At 42.3% G+C, this 20,147-nt stretch overlaps 1 protein-coding gene across 6 annotated transcripts in view; it reads right to left on the bottom strand.

Annotated features, from left to right (window-relative positions):
- ATRNL1 (attractin like 1) overlaps nt 1–11,633 on the bottom strand; it is a 976,173-nt gene extending 964,540 nt beyond the window's left edge. For 5 of the 6 annotated variants that reach the window (XR_010589324.1, XM_065552410.1, XM_005293857.5 and 2 more), the window contains exon 1: nt 10,796–11,221. Coding sequence is in view for 5 of the 6 variants with exons in the window: in XM_065552410.1 (XP_065408482.1) it covers nt 10,796–11,076 (281 nt within the window). In the remaining variant the exon portion in view is untranslated. Of the gene's footprint in view, nt 1–10,795 lie in introns of all 6 variants that reach the window. The other variant, XM_005293856.5, reaches the window with a different exon arrangement.
- Between the last annotated feature and the right edge of the window lie 8,514 nt (nt 11,634–20,147).

The raw sequence follows: 20,147 nt of genomic DNA on the forward strand, positions 1-20,147 counted from the left end.
GGTTAATGGGGTTTTTAGCTGCAACTTCAGTTGGGCCAGAATTTCATTCCTCCTCTCTAGACTTAATGTCAGTCTTTTCAATTACTTTTCATTTGGATGTACCGCCAAAGCTCTACTTTAAGATATTCAGTTTTTATACTGTGATCCCAAACTGTGTCTATAATGGGATGAATCCAAACACTAAAATCCAACATACTGACATATGAGCAAGTTTTACTGCTCCCAACTTAAAGACTATTGGAATCTGGGGTTCTGGGTCCATCTCAAATACTTAGAAGAGCTCCCGCTATGTGTTACTGTATATCAAGTGTTCTAATTTACTACTTAAATAGTTTCAAGTACCTCTGTGGTTTGACATATTTGGTGTCACACAAACAGTGCCCAAGGACATTTTAATAATACCAGAACAGGGCGTCAAGGAAGCTCTTGTGGGAAGGAGGGGTATACAGGCAAGCAGTAAAAGGATGTTGTGAACCTCACACACAAATACTTACAGTGGCATATATCAAATTGCATTATCTACCCTATTTATTTTAAATAAGGACATCCACTATAGTAATTGCTTCTAAAAATATAATCATGCCAAGATCATATATTTTGCACTATGCAGGTAGTGAAAGCTAAGCTTACCAATACTTTACTGTACAGTGGGAACCACTACTGATTCCCAAATATGCAGCCAACTATTGGGGTTATAGTTACAAATGTTTCCCTATAGCCAGTGCACAAGATTTAGAAAGATGAAATTCCATATAGTACTGATAACAAGGTATATTTTCCAGTCCATTACTTATTCAAAATGTCAAAGAATCAACATCCTGCATAAACATATTAGACATATACATCGCTAATATCTACAGTGAAGTAAAAAAAAAAAAGTAGGTCAACACAGACATCACCAGCATTAGGCTAAAATGAGAGTAGCCATTTGAAAATGATGGGTTTTAAAGGCATCCTTTGTGACCTTCATAATATTTTGGTTACCTGTTTAAAAAGTTATAATATGCAACATACTTTCTTAAATTACATGTAATTAAATTTTTCCAAAGACAAATACGATATGAGCATTCACCAAATTAAATGAAACGGAGAGAGAGAGGAAAACTCCTTGAAGATCTTATAGAAACTCCCTTACATTGCACTATCAGGGAAGGAGGCAGCAGTTACTCCCCTCACCCCAACAGAAAAAGGTCATTGCCTACGCCCTCCAAATTTGACAGATCAGTCCCCACGGACATCACTCCCCATGGTTCCAGACTCATTACCAGGGATTCTCTCTGACCATGAAAGCTCCCAGAGATGGTGTGTGGAGGGAAGGAGAGGTGCTACATGGTACATATATTATAGCTTAGAACTTTATCATCATTTTTGCCTGGTTTTCATGGATCTGATTACTCTTTCCCAACGTCCAACTCCTTCCCCGGGATGGGCCCTGGCCATGTGGAAATCCTTCTGTAAGGTCCATTATGGAAGAAATAGAGGGCACTATTGCTGTTGGCACAGCTTCTCTTCCACCTGGAAGAAAGGAGATCTATGGCCAGAGAGTTTCCTCCATATGGATCTAAATGGCACACACTGTAGAATAGAACAATAATCACAAAGCCCCTAAAATTACAGGATTAGTGATTCTCTCCGGTACTCAAGATCTCCTGTTCCTGATGTTAAGGTAAGTTTTTCTGCAAGATCTTGGTCTTCAACAAGACAAAAACGTCTTGCTTTATGCAAACAGTTCCAGTGACAACCTAAGAGCAAATGTCTTTCTTCCTGCTCAGAAACTGCACTGCCCCTGTGCCGGTCAGATAGGACACAGAAGTGTGCAGTAATGTCACAAAGGCAGAACTAATCATAGCACATACTACTGAGCATGCCTAGGGCTGGTTGGAAAACTCATTTCCAAAAAGCATTTTCTTGTTTTTGTTTCAAACTTTTCAGACCAATTTAATATTTTTACAACCCCAAACATCTCTATATCAATTCAAAGTGCTTGTCCTCAAAGACTAATCCCATGCTAATTTTTTAGTTTAAGCCTTCAGCAGTTTTTGCTGTAGTTGTATTTTAGGGTATGTCTACACTATGGAGACTTTACCAGCATGGCTATGCCAGCATAGCCCCTTACCGTAGATGCAGCATATACTAACAGAAGCAGGGTTTGCGATTGGTGAAGGAACACCACCTCCCCGAACAACAGTAGCTATATCAACAGAAGTACTCTTCCATACACTGGGATTACGTCAGCACACACCTGACCGAAATAGCTATGCTGCTATAATTTTCAACGATACATCAAACCTTAAATTGGGAAAGCTGCTTTCACCATAGGAAGATTATTTTTCTTCTTCTCCTCTCACTAAGAAACAGCTGAAATAATTTTGTTTAAACTTTCCCCACACACACAAATTCACAGAAACAGCACGCAACTGCCACAAGAACCTGGCACACACAGCCAGATGTGTGCATGTTTACAACTTGCCAAAAAAAATTATAAAGCACCAGAACTCAATTAATACCAAATATAATAATTGTAACTGTAACCTCTGGAGTCAGTGGATACTGTCCACAGCGTTTTTGCAACCGTGACCAGAACTAGGAAATAAAGTTTTGTAATTTTCTATCAGTACTCCTGAGAGTCACTCTTGTTACAATATACTGGGAATTTTTTGAGTTGTCAGAGAATGAGAAATGAAGGTAAAAGTGCTAAAAGTGAAGCTTCTAGTTCCTACTTCATTACACCATTGAAAAGAACCTGCAGCAGCAGGTGACAATCTCCAGACTTCAGACTACAAGAGAGCTCTCTATTAGACAGCTGTTGAAAGCTTTAAACCAAAAAACTGATTATGTTCAAACCACAAGGGAGCAAATTCCTAGTACCGGATAATAAAGTGGGACCTCTAATTTATGCTCCCCACAGTAGGCATTACACCAGAAAGTCAGACTTGTCTAAAACTGATGGAAAAGACAAGATGGTAACAGAGTTTCAAGAAATTAATATAACCTATTGTCCAGCACACAAAATAACTTGCAAACTAATTAGCATATAAAAAAACTTGCTTGAAACCTCAGAATCCACACTGCACAATTGGTAGACTTTATAGATGATAATATTTCTACTCTGCTGGATCTGGGCATCAGCAATGAGCCCACATAACAAGACACATGCTATTAGACTCTTGGGGGATGGGAAGGAGGAAGCAGAAGTTTTGCTGCCTTCTCCACACCCTACCCACTCCCAACAACTTTTTCTTCTCCACATATGGACTTCTGAAAAGTTGAATCTAATATTCACCCTTATGATAAATGAAGGGGGGGGAGGAGGGGAGAGCTCCCTTTGATGGACACCCAGCCAGCCAGCTAGCTGTAAAATCCCTCTTGGTAGCTGTTCTCGGCTTGCTTTACCTGTAAAGGGTTAAACCACCCCCCACCCACCCCCCCCAGGTAAAGAAAAGGAAGTGGGCAACTGACCAAAAGAGCAAATGGGAAGGTAGAACTGTTTAAAATTGGGAAAGAAACTTTCCCTTTCTCTGTTGTTCTCTCTGGCTTGCAGGGACACAGAGAGGCAATGCTGTAAGCAGGTTTAAACCAGGTATGATTAGAGATTATCAATTCATACTTGGAACCTACTTATCTGAAGTAAAATTAGGGAATGTCTAAAAAGACACGAGTAGGTTTGTTTCGGTTTATTTTTTAAGGCTTGTGAACTCCTCTGTGCTAACCCCAGATGCTTCTGTTTGCTTGTACCCTTTAAGATGAACCCCCAAGAAAGCTATTTTGGGTGCTTAATTTTTGGAATTGCTCTTTTAAAATCTAGCAAAAGCCTAAGTTCCAGGTGTATTTTCTTCCTTTTTATTTTTAATAAAATTTACCTTTTTTAAGAACAGTTCTGAATTTTTGGTGTCCTAAGAGTTTTGTGCATGTTGTTTTATTAGCTGGTAGCAACAACTAATTTCCTTTGTTTTCTTTCTGAGCTCTTCCCCGCAGAGGGGGTGAAAGGGCTTGAGGGTACCCCACAGGAAGGAATTCCCAAGTGCTCCTTCCTGGGCCCAAGCGGGTTCTTGGCATTTGGGTGGTGGCAGCATTTACCAAGCCAAGGTCAGAGAAAAGCTGTAACCTTGGGAGTTTAATATAAGCCTGGAGTGGCAAGTATTAATTTTTAAAATCCATGCAGGCCCCCACCTTCTGTACTCAAAATGACAGAGTGGGGATTCAGCCTTGACAAGCCTCACTAATTCTCAGGACATGGAGGGAGTCCACTGCAATCCAGTAAAAATATTAATACACGTGAATTCAATGAAACTAGGAAATACAATTTAGTAAGTGTTTGTTGAGGAGTCTTGCTGCTCAAATTAGTATGGATCAGGGCTGTCAAGCGATTAAAAAATTAATCGTGATTAATTGCATCATTAAATCGCTCTGTAAAACAAATACCATTTATTTAAATATTTTTGGATGTTTCCTATATTTTCAAATATATTGATTTCAATTACAACAGAATACAAATTGTACAGTGCTCACTTTATATTTATTTTATTACAAATATTTGCACTGTAAAAAAGGTATTTGGTGATTTGAAAAATACTATACAAGTACTGTAGTGCAATCTCTAGCATGAAAATTGTAGAATTATGTACAAAAACTAATTGCACTCAAAAATAAAACAATGTAAAATTTTAGAGCCTACAAGTCCACTCAGTCCTACTTCTTGTTCAACCAATTGCTCAGACAAACAAGTTTGTTTATAATTTGCAGGAGATAATGCTCCCTGCTTGTTTATAATGTCACCTGAAAGTTCGCATGGCACTGTTGTAGCCAGTGTCGCAAGATATTTACATCCCAGAGGACATGCTTCCATGTTGATGATAGGTTCTGCTCGATAACAATCCAAAGCAGTGCAGACTGATGCACGTTCATTTTCATCATCATGAGTCAGACGCCACCAACAAAAGGTTGATTTTCTTTTTTGGTGGTTCGGGGGTTCTGTAGTTTCCGCATCGGACTCTTTTAAGACTTCTGAAAACATGCTCTATACCTCATCCCACTTCAGATTCTTAAAACTTGGGTCGAGTTCTGTAAGTATCTTTAGAAACCTCACATTGTTACCTTCTTTGCATTTTGTCAGATCTGCAGTGAAAGCATTCTTAAATCAAACAACATGTACTGGGTCGTCATCCATAACATGAAATATATGGCAGAATGCAGGTAAAACACAGTAGGAGACATTGAACTCCTTGGGGGAGAATTCGGTCATAAAAAAATAATGCATTAATTAAATTTAACGAGCATCATCAGCATGGAAGCATGTCCTCTGGAATGGTGGCCAAAGCACGAAGGGGCATAAGAACGTTTAGCATAGCTGACCCATAAATACTTAGCAATGCCGTCTACAACAGTGCCATGTGAACACTTGTTCTCATTTTCAGGTGACACTATAAATAAGAAGTGGGTGGCATTATCTCCCGTAAATGTAAAACAAACTTGTTTGTCTACGTGACTGGCTGACCAAGAATAAGACTGAGTGGACTTACAGATTCTAAAGTTTTACTATATGCACTTTCACAATAGAGAGTGCACTATAGTACTTAGTATTTATCAATTCACCGCATATATTTCTTTTATCATTTTTACAATGTAAATATTTGTAATAAAAATATAAAGTGAGCACTATGCACTTTGTATCGTGTTGTAAATTGAAATCAAATATTTGAAAATGTAGAAAAATGATCCAAAATATTTAATAAATTTCAATTGGTATTCTATTAACAGTGAGATTAAAACTGTGATTAATCATGATTAATTTTTTAATCGCAATTAATATGAGTTAATCGCATGAGTTAACTGATTAATCAATGGCCCTAATCTAGATGCAAATATTTTATTACTCAAGAGGTATCTGCTTCTATGACGCTTTATGGTAACAAGACTTAGGTTATTCTTCAGAAGTTTGTGCTACTACTGATAAAAGAAAGAAAACTGAATAAAAACTCCAAAATGAAGCCATGCGGAGAAGATGAAACTGACCAATGTGCTTTCGTTCTCTATATTTGAATATGTGCTTACCCTAGGAATTGTGCTATTACAGAGAACTTGTAACAACTTGGGTCTCCCTGGCTTGTTGCCTGTCCCCCTACAAACAACAGATTTTATTTCCTTCCTGTTTACCTGTTATATAGTGTTTGTTTTTGTGTGACTGGATATTCCACTTAATGTTTTTTGATGTGGACAATTAATGTTGTATTTTGCTGAAGAGTGGGAAATAATATGAAAAAAAGAGCAAAGAATATATCTGTATTTAACTTCAATTTAACCTCTTTAAAAAAATTAAAAATTCACTGTCAGCAGAGAATAGGTCTGGAAAATGTCAGCCTCAAAGGTGAACAATCTGGAAAATTACAAGCATATGAATTTGGTGTCATAATGGGAAAGGATGCTACCATACAAACAGTACAACAAGGAATAAACCCTAGAGCCTAGAAGCACTTGATACATTGGGACAGGCACTTGAAAGTCACACAAAGATTGAAGAAAAATGTAAGAAAAAAATCAATCCCCCAGAATTTTAGCACAGATCTTAACTATCTATTCAACTGAAGTGTTAAAATTATACTTAAATAGTCGCTCAGATCTCATCTTGTAGCAGACTAGTACCCATTACACCCCTCTTTGTTAGCAAGTGTTGATCCTCCTAAGAAAGAGTTAACTGGGTTCTGCTGACTCACTGGGGCAGGTGGTACATTACTCCTCATGGACACAGCTTTCTACAAAGGATATCCAGAGTGTGAGTAAAGGAGTCCACAGATAAAAGCCTATGGGACAGCAAAGCTGGCAGAAAAGGTCTGAGTTAAATGTTGTATCAGTGTTAAATTCAACATTATTAAAACCAAATCCGCTGAAAAATGGCTAGTTTGATCTGAAATAGCACATGGATTGTGACAGACAGCAGACAGAGAACGGCATTGTTATTGATTTAACATCCAAAAGTCTGTTAGGTACTTTATAGACATGGAGGTATCTCCCCCATGCTCCCTGGAATGTCTTTCCATATACTTCTATTGGCTAGGTCTATCTGATTTAAAAATCCAAACTTCGCCCTCCCATTCCATGGGGGGAGGGATAGCTCAGTGGTTTGAGCATTGGCCTGCTAAACCCAGGGTTGTGAGTTCAATCCTTGAGGGGGCCACTTGGGGATCTGGGGCAAAATCAGTACTTGGTCCTGCTAGTGAAGGCAGGGGGCTGGACTCTATGACCTTTCAAGGTCCCTTCCAGTTCTAGGAGATGGGATATCTCCATAAATTAAATTAAATTCCAATTTTTGCTGTAGGTCAGTACTTACTCTGTTTAAGTTGTGTGTTCTGGGCACAGTTTTCTTCATTCAGGAGAAAGTACAATGTAGATATATGGAGAGGAAGCAAATAATGCACTTTAACAAAGATTTAGCTACTATTTTCACCTATTCACTTTTTCCCTATCTATCTTTCATCCATCCCAAAGCAACATTTAGAGAATAATCTTCCCTCCGGTAACAGATTCCCTATAGAGGAAAAGCTAGGTTACCATGGAATCAGTCAATTAATTTTGACACCTGCTTACTAAGATTGATCAATCATCTTTGATGTCTCTCTACTAGGTTGCTATTCCTCAATTTAGAAAAAAAAAATACTCACATGAGAATTAATGGGCCCCAAGACTCCCAAGAGTCTTTCCCTTATGTTAATGCTTTCAATGTTTGCTAATTCAAATCACTCATTCCCAGAGCTCAACTAATTCTAGATCCTTTTCCAGGAAGGAAGACTTTATTTTAAAGAAAGATCCCAGTTCTTTGTGTATTAAGCCTCACCTTAAAATCCCAAAGAATCCCAACATGCTTTTCACCTCTACCAGTCAAGTTTAAATCAGTTAAAAGTTCATTTTTAACCTTGTACCCACTCTCTCACACACTTCAAACTGTTGAAGCATAGAACTCCACTTTAAAATAATATAGGCATGTTCAAAGTCAGGACAGAATTCTATATTCAATTAACGTTTTTGTATACCTTGTATTTACATCCTGTTTTAATTTTAATTGCATGTACAATAGTCCAACATGCTTATCAATAACATCTCTGCTCTTGTTGAAACATTCTCTACAATAATTGTTATTGATTGGAGCAACAAGCGTCAGTGAGGTCACAGACAGTCCTCACCTACAAGTGTCACTGTGAAAAACCTCGCCATTGGCTGCACAGGTCTACAGCAGATGGTTCTGCCTCACAGACAGATGAGAATGGGATGGGCTAGTTCCATTATAACAAGAAAGCCTCCACGTATTCTGTACAAGTCAGAAAGGCCTTCAAATCACATGGCTGCAAGGCAAAGCTTATGATATCGCTTTCCCTCTTCTGCACCCATATTCCAGCTGCTATCTATTCTAGACATTTACAATACACTAATCATCACACTGTTAAGCACCTAGCTAAATTTCATGGCTTGTAAGTCATTTGTGCTACCAAATAATGGCAAACTTTACACAGCCCCCACTTAGATTGGATAAGGCTTTACAATGCTATATTACCACCACATAGTTTTAACAGAGTACGGTACATTTTTCTTCTCAAAAGTAAAGCTTTATGGCACCCAATCTCGATAACTTTTCCAGACCAGTGTATCTTTAAAAGCAGTTCTTCCAAATAAGCAAAAAGCTCGTTCTGTAACAAAATTATAATGTTGGCATCAGTGACACTTAATGATATGCACCCTAGAATAGAGTAGCTAATGACAAATGCATTCTGATTTTACCAAAACCCCCAAGGATCCAAGTCTTAAACATTGTGCACTTAACTAAGGAAATGTTGCCCTTTTAATATACAGCTAGACCTTCCTCTAGGTGAGGATGGATTATTAGCATTCTACTGGAATTGAGCAGAGTGCCATGAGGCAAAATGTAACCAACGTGCTTCTGGCCATTAAGTTAACCTGACAAATGCAACTGATGTAAACAAACAAATGCTTTAATACCAAATAATCAAGAAAATTCCTCTAAGGGCTAATGCCTAAAGGCATTCTAGTGTCATCAGCTTTAGTAACCCATGAGAGAATATATTCATTAATTACAAGCTTTGAAATTTAATCAAAAGATTAAAGTTTGACCTAGCCCTTGTACTATTAGGATATGCTGTGACTGGCATCAAGCTACAGGATATAGATAATCCCTTTGAAGCAAGGCATTCCTGGCTCTATAAGCATGTCTACTGCTGATCATTGTACACAAAGAAGATCCACAGAGGCTTCCCCTCCTGTCATTCACAATCCTCCTGACAATTAGCCCATGGTTCCAGGGTTACTGACCAGTTACAAAACCCCAAATCTTTCACACATGTACTTAACATATCAATTTTAACTGTAGTTAGCATGCAGATGAAACGGCTTAATATCTCCATCTTTCATATTTGCCCTCCCTTTTCCAAGTCAGTCAACAACTCACTAATGGAACAAACACAAGATTATCAAGTTCTCAGGCAAATTCTGCTCTTCCCAGAGCAGGTACATTACTTTAGACAACATGTCTTGTAACTGTTCCTTAAGTTAACTAGAGTGACTTGTTTGCCTGAAAAGTATGCTCATTTTGCTCACCTGCACCCAAAATCAAACATTTTTTTAACATTCATAATTATTAAAGATAACATGGAAGCCATCTTGTTCAGTTTTCATTTGCCAAAGGGGGAGGGGGGGACTTTTACCCAAATCTAAATAGGTTTTAAATAATTTAGTTGACAGTATTCTCTTTTTAAATTCCCCTTGAAGACATAATTTGTGATGTTGCCTCTTACAGATATCAAGCACACTGTTATTGTTAACTAGATATCATATGGCATTTTTCAGCTGTAGATCTCAAAGTGCTTCATAAGAAAGGGTGAGTAAAATTTAGCCATATCGGATATGTAAAGAAAACAGAGAGGCTAAGTGATTTGTCTAAGGTCATGCCACAGATTAGTTGCAAACTGGAAGCAGAACACTGGTCATCTCACTCCCAGTCTAGTATCTTATCCACTGAGCTATGCTAACTTCCTTTTAAGCAAGCTTAGCAAAGGATCAGAGTGACAGCGCTAGAAACTCAATCTTCCATTGTATCCACAGAATAGATAAATCAGGGTATCAGTGTATGCTTCCCCCGCACTATCCAGTCAGCATGTATTAGTCCACTTTCAGGAGTGAAAACATAGTTCAATCTCTTTGACTCATTCAGCCCTTGCAGGGAGATTTCATAAGTTAAGCACCACCACCCCAACACCACCTCTTCTTCCCACAGAACCATAATTAACCCATATTATATTGTTCAATAATGAATGGAAAGCATATATATATATATATATGATGCTAGGTGTGTGTTAATTAATGCCTGTCTTGTTAGAGCACTTGAAAGAAGGTTGGTGGGAGGAGAAGTGGAATGGGAGAAAGATTTTAGTCCCCTGAAGGAAAATCATTCAAATGTATTAACGTTTTTTCCTTCACCAGGGAAGCTCCTGGAGATGCATGTCATTTTCATAAGGGTCGCAGAAGGGACAGCAGTATTAAGACAGACACTCTTTCCTTAACCTGTGTATCATTTTAACATTACCCTTAATAAAAATTTTAAAACTGTATTCATCAATTCAACATCTGATCTGCATTTGCAGGGGAAGGGGGGGAGAGGACTTGTGTGTGGTGGGCCTATTTCATCTCCAACTTCTGTAACCTACTTCAGTCACACACCCACAAAATCATGCCAGGCACAGGCAAACACAGGGGGGGGGGGGGAGGAATGATCATACATTAAGCAGAGACTTACTTGAACCGGCCCTGGCAATGCTGGCACTGGTCTCCTACCCAGCCCTGGTCACAGAGGCAGGTGGAGTTGACACACCGCCCGGAGAAGCAGGAGCTCCTGTCACAGGGCTTGGACTGGGACACCTGGGCATAGAGCACCAGGTACAGGACGCCGTAGAAGAGCAGCCAGCTGTTCACATCCAGCAGCGAGGCGGAGCAGCAGGGGGAAGAGGAACAAGGTCTCCAGACTCCGTGGGGCGCAGGGGAGCCTGCCACCCTCCGCCAGGCGCTCCCCAGATCCATCGTCGCCGCCGGACGCGCGGACTCCGCCGGGCGGCTCGGAACACACCCCCGCCCGGCCACCCGACCCGCGCCGGACGGCGGCACTGAGAGGCTGCGGGCGGCCCCCACCCTCAGCCGCTGGGAGAGCGTCCTGGAGAGAATTAATCCTGTCAGGGCGAGCCAACCCCCCCTCCACTCCCCGAGCCCAGCGCCGCCGCCACCCGTGAGGGAGAGCCCGGCCCTCGCAGCCCCGCTCCCCTTCTCCACGGAGGGGGAGCCTGGCTCGTGACCGTGCGGTTCCGCCTCACCAGCTCCCCCGTCGCCGCTGATAACGGGACCCCCACAAGGGCAGCAGCGGGGAAGGCAGCTGCCGCCTCCTCTCCCCTCAGCTGGGGACTGAGCGCTCCCGAGCCCTCTACAGCATCCCCCAACCAGGCGGCCCAGGAGCGGGGGGGTCAGTCGCAAGCGGAGGGACGGGGCGCCCTTATCTGCCCCCCTACTGGGGGGGGGGGGATTAGCAGCCAGCCGCTGTCCCAGCTGACAGTTTCCAAGCAGCCATTTTCCAGGGCTCCTTATAATCTCCGCTCAGCGCCGCCTGGCCGGTTTGATGCCTCCCCACCCCGCTTCCTCCCTTGGTCTGCTCAGAGCCGCCGCCGCCGCTCGCTCCGCCAGGCCCGGAGCGCGAGCGCGGCGGCTCCTCTCGGGAGGAATCACCCGGCGCCTCAGCCTGGCGGACGCGCGCGGCTCAAGCACCAGCCCAGGCGGCTGCTGGTGCTGCCGCCGCTGGAGCAACTGGCCTGGGAAGGATGCGGACTAACAGCCCCCGCAGTGGGGGTTATTTCACAGTAGCCCTCGGCCGGTGATACACCGGCTCCCTTGTCCCAAACACCTCTGCCCGCCCTGCCCCCTTAAATAAATCAACCTGTGTTGGTGGCTGCCGGTCAACAGAAATCCCTCCCCTCCATGCTAAAGAAAGGGCTGCGATTGCAATGCTCTCTCCCACCCACCCTCCTCCTCCTCCTGGTGCTGCTGCTGCTGCAGCTGCTTCACATGAGAGACAAGCCAACTACCCCACAAAGAGAGCATGTGCAGCCGAGGAGCCCCTTAAAGGCACAGCGCGTTGCGCTGTTGGCTGGGCTTTGCACGAGGGAGGGACAGCGCACTGCGCACACGGGTTTGTCGTCTTGTTAAACAAGAAGTGAAGCGGGTCCTCCAAACCTTCAGAGGAGCACGGGGAGGAGGATTTCAAAAATATGTCTAACCGCTATGACACGCTAAAGGGGAAAACCACACTATGGTTTGGGTTGGATTCAGAGCGCCCTGCCTTATTCAGGGGCGACATTTCCTCTTTCATACAGGACAAATCGCTGGATAGGAGGAAAGCCATTCCTGTTTCCAACACTGGGGTTGGTTGGTTGGTTGGTTGGTTTGTTTAAGACAGCGGTAACACGAAAGTACAATGACTTTCTCAGTATCACTGTAATTTTACTGCATTCTTAGTTTCCCACATTTTCTAGAATGCATTCAAAATAAATACCCACCAACTGCAGAACCACAATTTACCATGTTACTATTCACCATCTGACCTGAACTCCATCTACTATCCATCTCCAAGATTCCAAACTTATGAGCAGCTACAAACAGTTGATTTTTATTGATTTATTTTCCATACCACGTTCCTATGTTACAATTGAACATACACACAAAGTTTGGGGAGCCCCTTGCTGTCTATCCATAAAAGAGAGAGACAGACAATGGTCGCAATCTTCTGAAACCTGTACATAACCCTCAGATTGAGAATTTATGATGTAGAATCATAGAATTGTAGGATTGGAAGGGACCTCAAGAGGTCATTTAGTCAAATCCCCTGCACTCAAGGCAATGTAAGCATATAAGCAATGTCTGATATAACAAAAATTGTGTGAAAGGAGAACCAGTTCTACAACTTAGTGTTTTGAAAGAGATGAACCTGAGTGACAAAGTTAATTTCTCAAATTAGATCCAAATCTAAACTTTCCAAAAATTCAGTGACATTCATATTTGGTTTTCTGGCTTAGCCCATGAAAGAGACAGGCCCATCTTTTTTTTAATCATATGCTGACCTGAACTTCCCCATAATCCAGGAGACTGAAAGGAACCCAGTGCTTAATGTAGTAGGAAGGGAACCTGAAACATAAGGCCTTGTATCAGAAGCCTGGTATGGTCTAAAGTAGTGGTCAAAGCTTTCCTGCTATAAAGCAAAGTTAAGTTGTGAGCAAGAGGCAAGCCCTGGCTCACAGAACCTGGAAAAGAACGGGGCTGGTATTGCAAAAACACACACGTTCCTAAGAAAGGCTAGGCACAGGAGACTCACGCAAACACATTCCAGAAGGCTGGTACCAGAACACCCCAATACCAAGTATTGTACAAACATCCTCCTCCCAAATATAACAGGAACATGCTGACCTCTCTTAAAAGATAAGGTCAGGATGACAGTATAATAAAAAAGATGTTTTGATTGAACCAACATGTACAAGGTAATGGGTGATAAAAACCCATGTCAGGGGGCAGTAACTAATCCTCTCAGAGGGGCAATACATAACTTATTTGCATTGATGTATAAAATGAAGCCTCAAAGGGAGTCTCTCTAGCCTAGGGAGGAACAGAAAGTCCGTCCGTTCACTGAGTTGATCCAGTGTTACAGGCATACATGTATTAGTGGTCCGGTAGAGTCTGTGGGATACGGGTACTCAGAGCCATCCCTTGAGCAGAGCGAATCGGGGCAACAGCCCTGGGCCCTGCGCTTTGGGGGGCCATGCGCTTCAATAAAATCGGGACTGGCCCGATATTTAGCCCTTTGTCCCACATCCAGACAGATGCCATTTGTCCCGATATTCAGGTGAGGAGGCGGGGAGGTGAGGTGGGTGGGCAAGCAGGGTGAGGAGGTGAACAGGGAGGTGAGCAGCAGGCGGGAGGGGGGTGAGGAGGCAATGCCTGCAATGCAGAGAAAGGCCAAAGCTCCAATACAGCAACAAGGCCTCAAGAAATTCAGCATTCCCACTGACAACTGGAAAAATCCTGCCTACAATCGTTCCGGTTGGAGAAGACTGGTGCAGTCACCATGGAGAGGTATTAGAGAGCCCAGGTTGAAGTGCACAGGTGAACCAGGAAGCAGAGTGTGCTTCAACTTCCGTCTGGTGATTGGACCTCTAGCCTCTGCGAGAAGGTTTGCCGCTCACGCATTGGGCTCTTTTCCCATACCATTGCTAAGCACCACTGACGGGCCGACTTTGTCACATCTTTCATCTGTGAATTCAAGATGTTGGACGGCCATATAGAAACTCCAACCAAGCTAAGCACATATACATAGTTAAAAACAGTCCCTGTCTTGAAAAGCTTATAGACTTAATAGACAAGACAAATACAGCGTGGGAGAGGCTGAGAGATAAAGTATTTTGTCCAAGGTCACACCAACAGGGCAGAGTCATGAATAAAACCCAAGCATCTGGACTTAGTCCAGGGCTCTATCCACAGGACCACACTGTCCCACTAACCAAGTCTAGATAGATTATTTCATTTTTCTGAATTTCTTTTCTTCATTATTAAACGTCTTTCTTTGTATGGGTTTTGTAATGAATCAGTGAGTTCATGCAATGTGTGAGGAAATGGAAATTATGCTGCTGCTTTATTCTTTATGAAAAAAGCTCAATCCTGAATTTATGCCGAACAGTCTGTTAATTGTGCCAAATTAAATGTCATTAAGTCTACTGAACAACCGTCTTCTGTTAAGGAGTAATATGAGACCAACAACTGAGTTAATTTAAGATTAAGTATCAAGATACAACTGGAGTTCAAAGATCAGTTATTCATTTCAGACCATATGAACATTTTTGTTCAATGCAGAAGGAAGAGACCTTCATAAATAATCTTCAGCCCAAATTCAGCATTCTCTCTTGATTTTTTTCTTTCTCCTCTTATGCCAAGGAACAGAGTAGGAAAAACTGCTCCATCTTTCTCTAACATCTGATGTAGATTTTGTTTCAGACTTATGGAAGCCAGCCAAGTTTTTAAAGCAGTCAATCAAAGCAAAGGTAATTCCAAAGGGGCACTGCATCCCTTTAACAACCAAGAGCTCTGTTCAATAGCTCAATTATCAGTTTTCCAGCAGTATGTTTGTTCATTAAACACCAATTTTCCCTCCTAACTATAAATATGAAAAGTACATAGAAATGAAAAGAAAGGAAAAATTATGGAAAGAAGTATATCGCAGTGGTTCTCAAACTTTCGTACTGGTGACCCCTTTCACATAGCAAGCCTCTGAGTGTGACTCCCCCTAATAAATTAAAAACACTTTTTTATATATTTAACACCATTATAAATGCTGGAGGCAAAGCGGGGTTTGGGGCGGAGGCTGACAGCTCACGACCCCCCAGGTAATAACCTCATGACCCCCTGAGGGGTCCCGACCCCCAGTTTGAGAACCCCCTGGATATTAGGATGTTGTATTATTGATGGTCAACTAGAAGACTTATGGGCATGGCTGTCCTTACCCATATGCAAACTACACAGCTGTGTAGGGCACCAGGAAATTTGGGTGCCCCAAATTGGGCCAAATTTCCTGGTGCCCTACGCAGCTGCATGTTGCTCCAGTGGCCAGCCCAATCCCCCCAGCCAGAAATCTGCCCGCGCTCCCTCCCCACGCCCAGTCCACCCCATCCCCACAGCCCCTGCACGTGCTCTGCCCTCACCCCACCTCTTCCCACCCCCGCTCTGCCCCAGCCCCACACCCACTCCACCCCTTCCCCTGAGCTACGTCCTGGGGGACTGCAGAAGGGGTCGGGCGCACTTGGCACTCACCGGGTGGCAAGGAGCAACCCGGCCCCAGCCCGCTCTGCATTGCCGGCTCGTGCTTGGGGGGGCGGTTTCCCCGTTCCCCAAGCCTGCTCGTGCCCCCCACAGACATTGGGCATAGCCCCCCACCCACAGGGGGGCTGCGTAGGGCACCACAATGTCTAGGGACGGCCCTACTTATGGAGCTATGCTGGGAGACGTTCCCGACTTACACAAAATTCGACTTATAGGGGCGTTCCGGAACGGAACGCTTGGTAAGTCAGGGAACTTCTGTATTGGGAGTCTTAAGACTTGGGAAATTATAAAAAAGTAGAAAGATTTATTTCTATTGAGCAAAACAGTAATGAGTTCTATGGCTAAAATAACTGAAGACCTCTTTAGAGTTTTCTGGGTGTAGGAGAAGAGCAAAGAGGAAACATGCATTTGTTAACTGGACAGGTCAGACAGCTGTCTCTTTAGCTGAACAGTAACTGGCCATCCATGTAAATGAAGGAATACAAACATTTTTGGTGTTGTATATCACACCACTTCAGTTCATTATAGTTTTCATAATCCTAGTGAATGAGAGATATGCAGACACCAGTACTAGTTCTCTGGTACTCTAATTTGATGAGGAATTTTTGTATCAGTAGGAGTTAATAAATGTATCTGCTGGGTGAAGGCTGGTCTGTCAATTCTTTTCATCATTACAGGACTGTAGGATATTCCACTTTTTTTGGCTGTGTCATAGTCTGAATCATTCCTTTCTCAAGTGCTTGATATGGAAATAATCTGCACTATTAAAATTCCAACTCAAAAGCAAATAAGTATGTGACTAACTCATTCAGCTGGAAAAGGGTTTAAGTTACTGAATGAGAGAGAACAGTTTAAGCTTAGATAAAGAAGAGACTCTAAGGCTTTGTCTACACTGGCAAATGAAAGACAAAACTTTTGTCGATCAGAGGTGTTAAAAAAAATACACACACCCCCGAAAGACAAAAGTTTTGTCGACGACAAGTGCTGATGTGAACAGTGCTTTGTTGACAGGAGAGTTCTCCTGCCGACAATGCAAACGCTGCTCTTTGTGGGTGGACGTTTTTTGTTGGCAGGAGAGCCGACAACTAGTGGCTACACTGCATAACTTATAGCGGCACAGCTGTAGCGACACAGCCATATCGCTAAAAGCTGTGTAGTGCAGTGCAGGAGCACGCTCCTGCCGACTACGCTAATGCCGCTCGCTGGGGATGGAAACAGCAGCTACACTGCACGCCTTTAGTGGCCCGGCTGTAGTGGCACAGCCAAGTGATGCTACAGGAAGAGTTTGAACAACCCCCTTCAGGAGCATGCTTCCAATGAAGCAGGATGCTCGTCTTACAATTACAGACTAAAGATTGTAATAGGCACACATTATGATATGGGGGTAGGCCGGGTAACCCACACAATAAAAAGTTGAAGTACTACAATAGAGAGAAAAAGCAAGGCAACAAATACAAAGGCTTTTCAAGCTACTGCTATACAAAGCTAGGGCGCTAATACAATAAAAGGAAAACACTTACTGTGACATTTGTGGCTAACTAGGCAGAACAGCTAAAAATGCTGAATTTCTACCTACATACAGGGCTATATTGTGCACTTTAAACTATAGCCCTCATTGTGGGAGGGTGTGGAGTGGGTGCCAGGCAGTAGGAGCCCAAAGGCATATAGTCCATGAGCCAGACAACTTTTGGTATCATCTGGATGGGCAAGTTCCCATCTTTTTTTGAAAGGTCCATGCATACACATTACATAAATATGTATTGGACCTTTCTGCATGGCAGCTTAAAGGTGGAGTTAGGCCTGTTTCCATGGAAACCGTATATGTAAGGGTAAGCACGCTGTGTGAAAAATGGGTATGGGCCATCTTTTGACTAAAAAAGGAATACATCTTCAGCCAATTTTGGGTAATTACAGTTTTCATTAAAATAATAACTATGCAAATAAGACAAATTTGCATAACCATTTCAGGGGCAACTGCCAACAACCTAACAACAGGGGAGCCATGCTTCATGTGAAAAAATATTTTGATTCTAAAGGCATTATTATTTTTCAACTTAAAATCAACTTTTAGTTAGTTGTATACAATAAGGTACTGTAATCTAAGATATATGGGTTTGTCTCTTTATTTGCTTCACAACTATGATGCAGTTGTGATTACTGAATGAACAATGGAATCTGATTGAGAGGTTCCCAAAAATCACCCACAAACAGAACGTAAGTCTAAAAACACATATGATATGTGATGTGGAGGCTCCTTTCACAGATCTAACCAAACCAAGAGACCTGGAATCATGGAAGAATCTTTTAAGAGCCACAGAGTTCCAAAAAGATGCTGCCATTATGCAATATAAAAGACATCAAAGAAGTACCTAACATATTTTATCACCTAAATTGTTAAAAGATCTTCACATACAAGAAAACTCTGCCACAGCTTGAAAAACAAGCAAAACTTTCCAGCTGTAGTGAAGAAATTGGCCGTGAATCACACAAATCAATAAGGAGAATGGGATCATCATCCACCAGAGTATATAAAAGTCTGTATGTTTTTATGATCACGTATCGAAGTACATGAAAAGAACCAAGTCCTGAGAGCCACTGTGTTAAACAGTAGATCTCAGGTCAGATAGGACCGGATGGAAGACAGCAGAAGAAAAGATGGACAGAAAGATATTGGCTGTTACATCAAGGGAGCGGGGAGCAGCAGAAGCACACTATCACAGATCTTATTATAGAGCCTACAAAACAAGACCAACAGAAAATCACAAGTGTCATCTAGGTGAAGATGATGATATGATGCACTCTATGAAAGAAAAAGAATCATATGATAGGCTATTCAATTATATCTGCAAACTTGTTTTCAAAGTCTTGTGTTGTATCAATGATGAATCTCTCTCAGAAATTGGTGGTCCGTATGAGCTCTCTTGGTATTGAAAAAAAAATCAAGCCACAAACAAAGAAACAAATGTGCCCTTGTTGTCAAGAAGGCTACCGGCATATTGGGCTGTATAAGTAGGGGCATTGCCAGCAGATCGAGGGACGTGATCATTCCCCTCTATTCGGCATTGGTGAGGCCTCATCTGGAGTACTGTGTCCAGTTTTGGGCCCCACACTACAAGAAGGATGTGGAAAAATTGGAAAGAATCCAGCAGAGGGCAACAAAAATGATTAGGGGGCTGGAGCACATGACTTATGAGGAGAGGCTGAGGGAACTGTGATTGTTTAGTCTGAATAAAAGAAAATTAGGGGGGATTTGATAGCTGTTTTCAACTACCTGAAAGGGGGTTCCGAAGAGGATGGATCTAGACTGTTCTCAGTGGTACCACATGACAGAACAAGGAGTAATGGTCTCAAGTTGCAGTGGGGGAGGTTTAGGTTGGATATTAGGAAAAACTTTTTAACTGGGACGGTGGTGAAGCACTGGAATGGGTTACCTAGGGAGGTGGTGGAATCTCCATCCTTAGAGGTTTTTTAGGTCAGGCTTGACGAAGCCCTGGCTGGGATGATTTTGTTGGGAATTGGTCCTAAATGACCTCCTGAGGTCCCGTCCAACCCTGATATTCTATGATTCTATGAAACATGTTTGGAGAAAACTGGAAGCAAAATTCAGTAATAGCCTGGAGATTATATCAGATAATAATGCCAAAATGTGGTGATACCAGAGTAACATTGCTGCAGCAATGTTAATTAAGGAGACTCTAAGAATAGCCTCTGATCTGGATGCACTTTTGTCAGAAGACCATGATCAGGTCTTGAAGCAAATGTGCTGTGGTCATGTGGTTGGATCTGAAGAAATCCAACCTTGATCAACCATGGCCTCCAAAGCCAGATAGGCTTGATAATGATTACACCTCAATGCCAAAATCTCTCAGACTTCCTCAAGGTGTTTACATGAGATACAAAAGAGACTACAACATTCTCACAAATTCAAAGGTTCATACAGTCCTTTTCCCAAGATTATATATATGCCATTATTGGAGGTGTGCACAAACCTGCCAGGCACAAACCGTGGACATTGAAATCCCTCACTGGCAACATGGAGTTGATTAAAATACTCAGATGACTAAGTCATGGGATATCTTATAGTCAGCTGGAGGAAATGGACACTGCCCTCTGTGACAATCAGGGTCCAGACACCCCAGGGGGAGGACAGAGGGTCTGAACTCCAAAGAATAAGCAATTGAGTCAACCGACATAGTACAACAAGCTTGTATACAAAGTGTATCAAGAAAGATCTTTTATGAAAGCTG

The sequence above is a fragment of the Chrysemys picta genome, chromosome 7 (assembly GCF_011386835.1).
Source record: "Chrysemys picta bellii isolate R12L10 chromosome 7, ASM1138683v2, whole genome shotgun sequence".
Classification (NCBI taxonomy): Eukaryota; Metazoa; Chordata; order Testudines; family Emydidae; genus Chrysemys; species Chrysemys picta.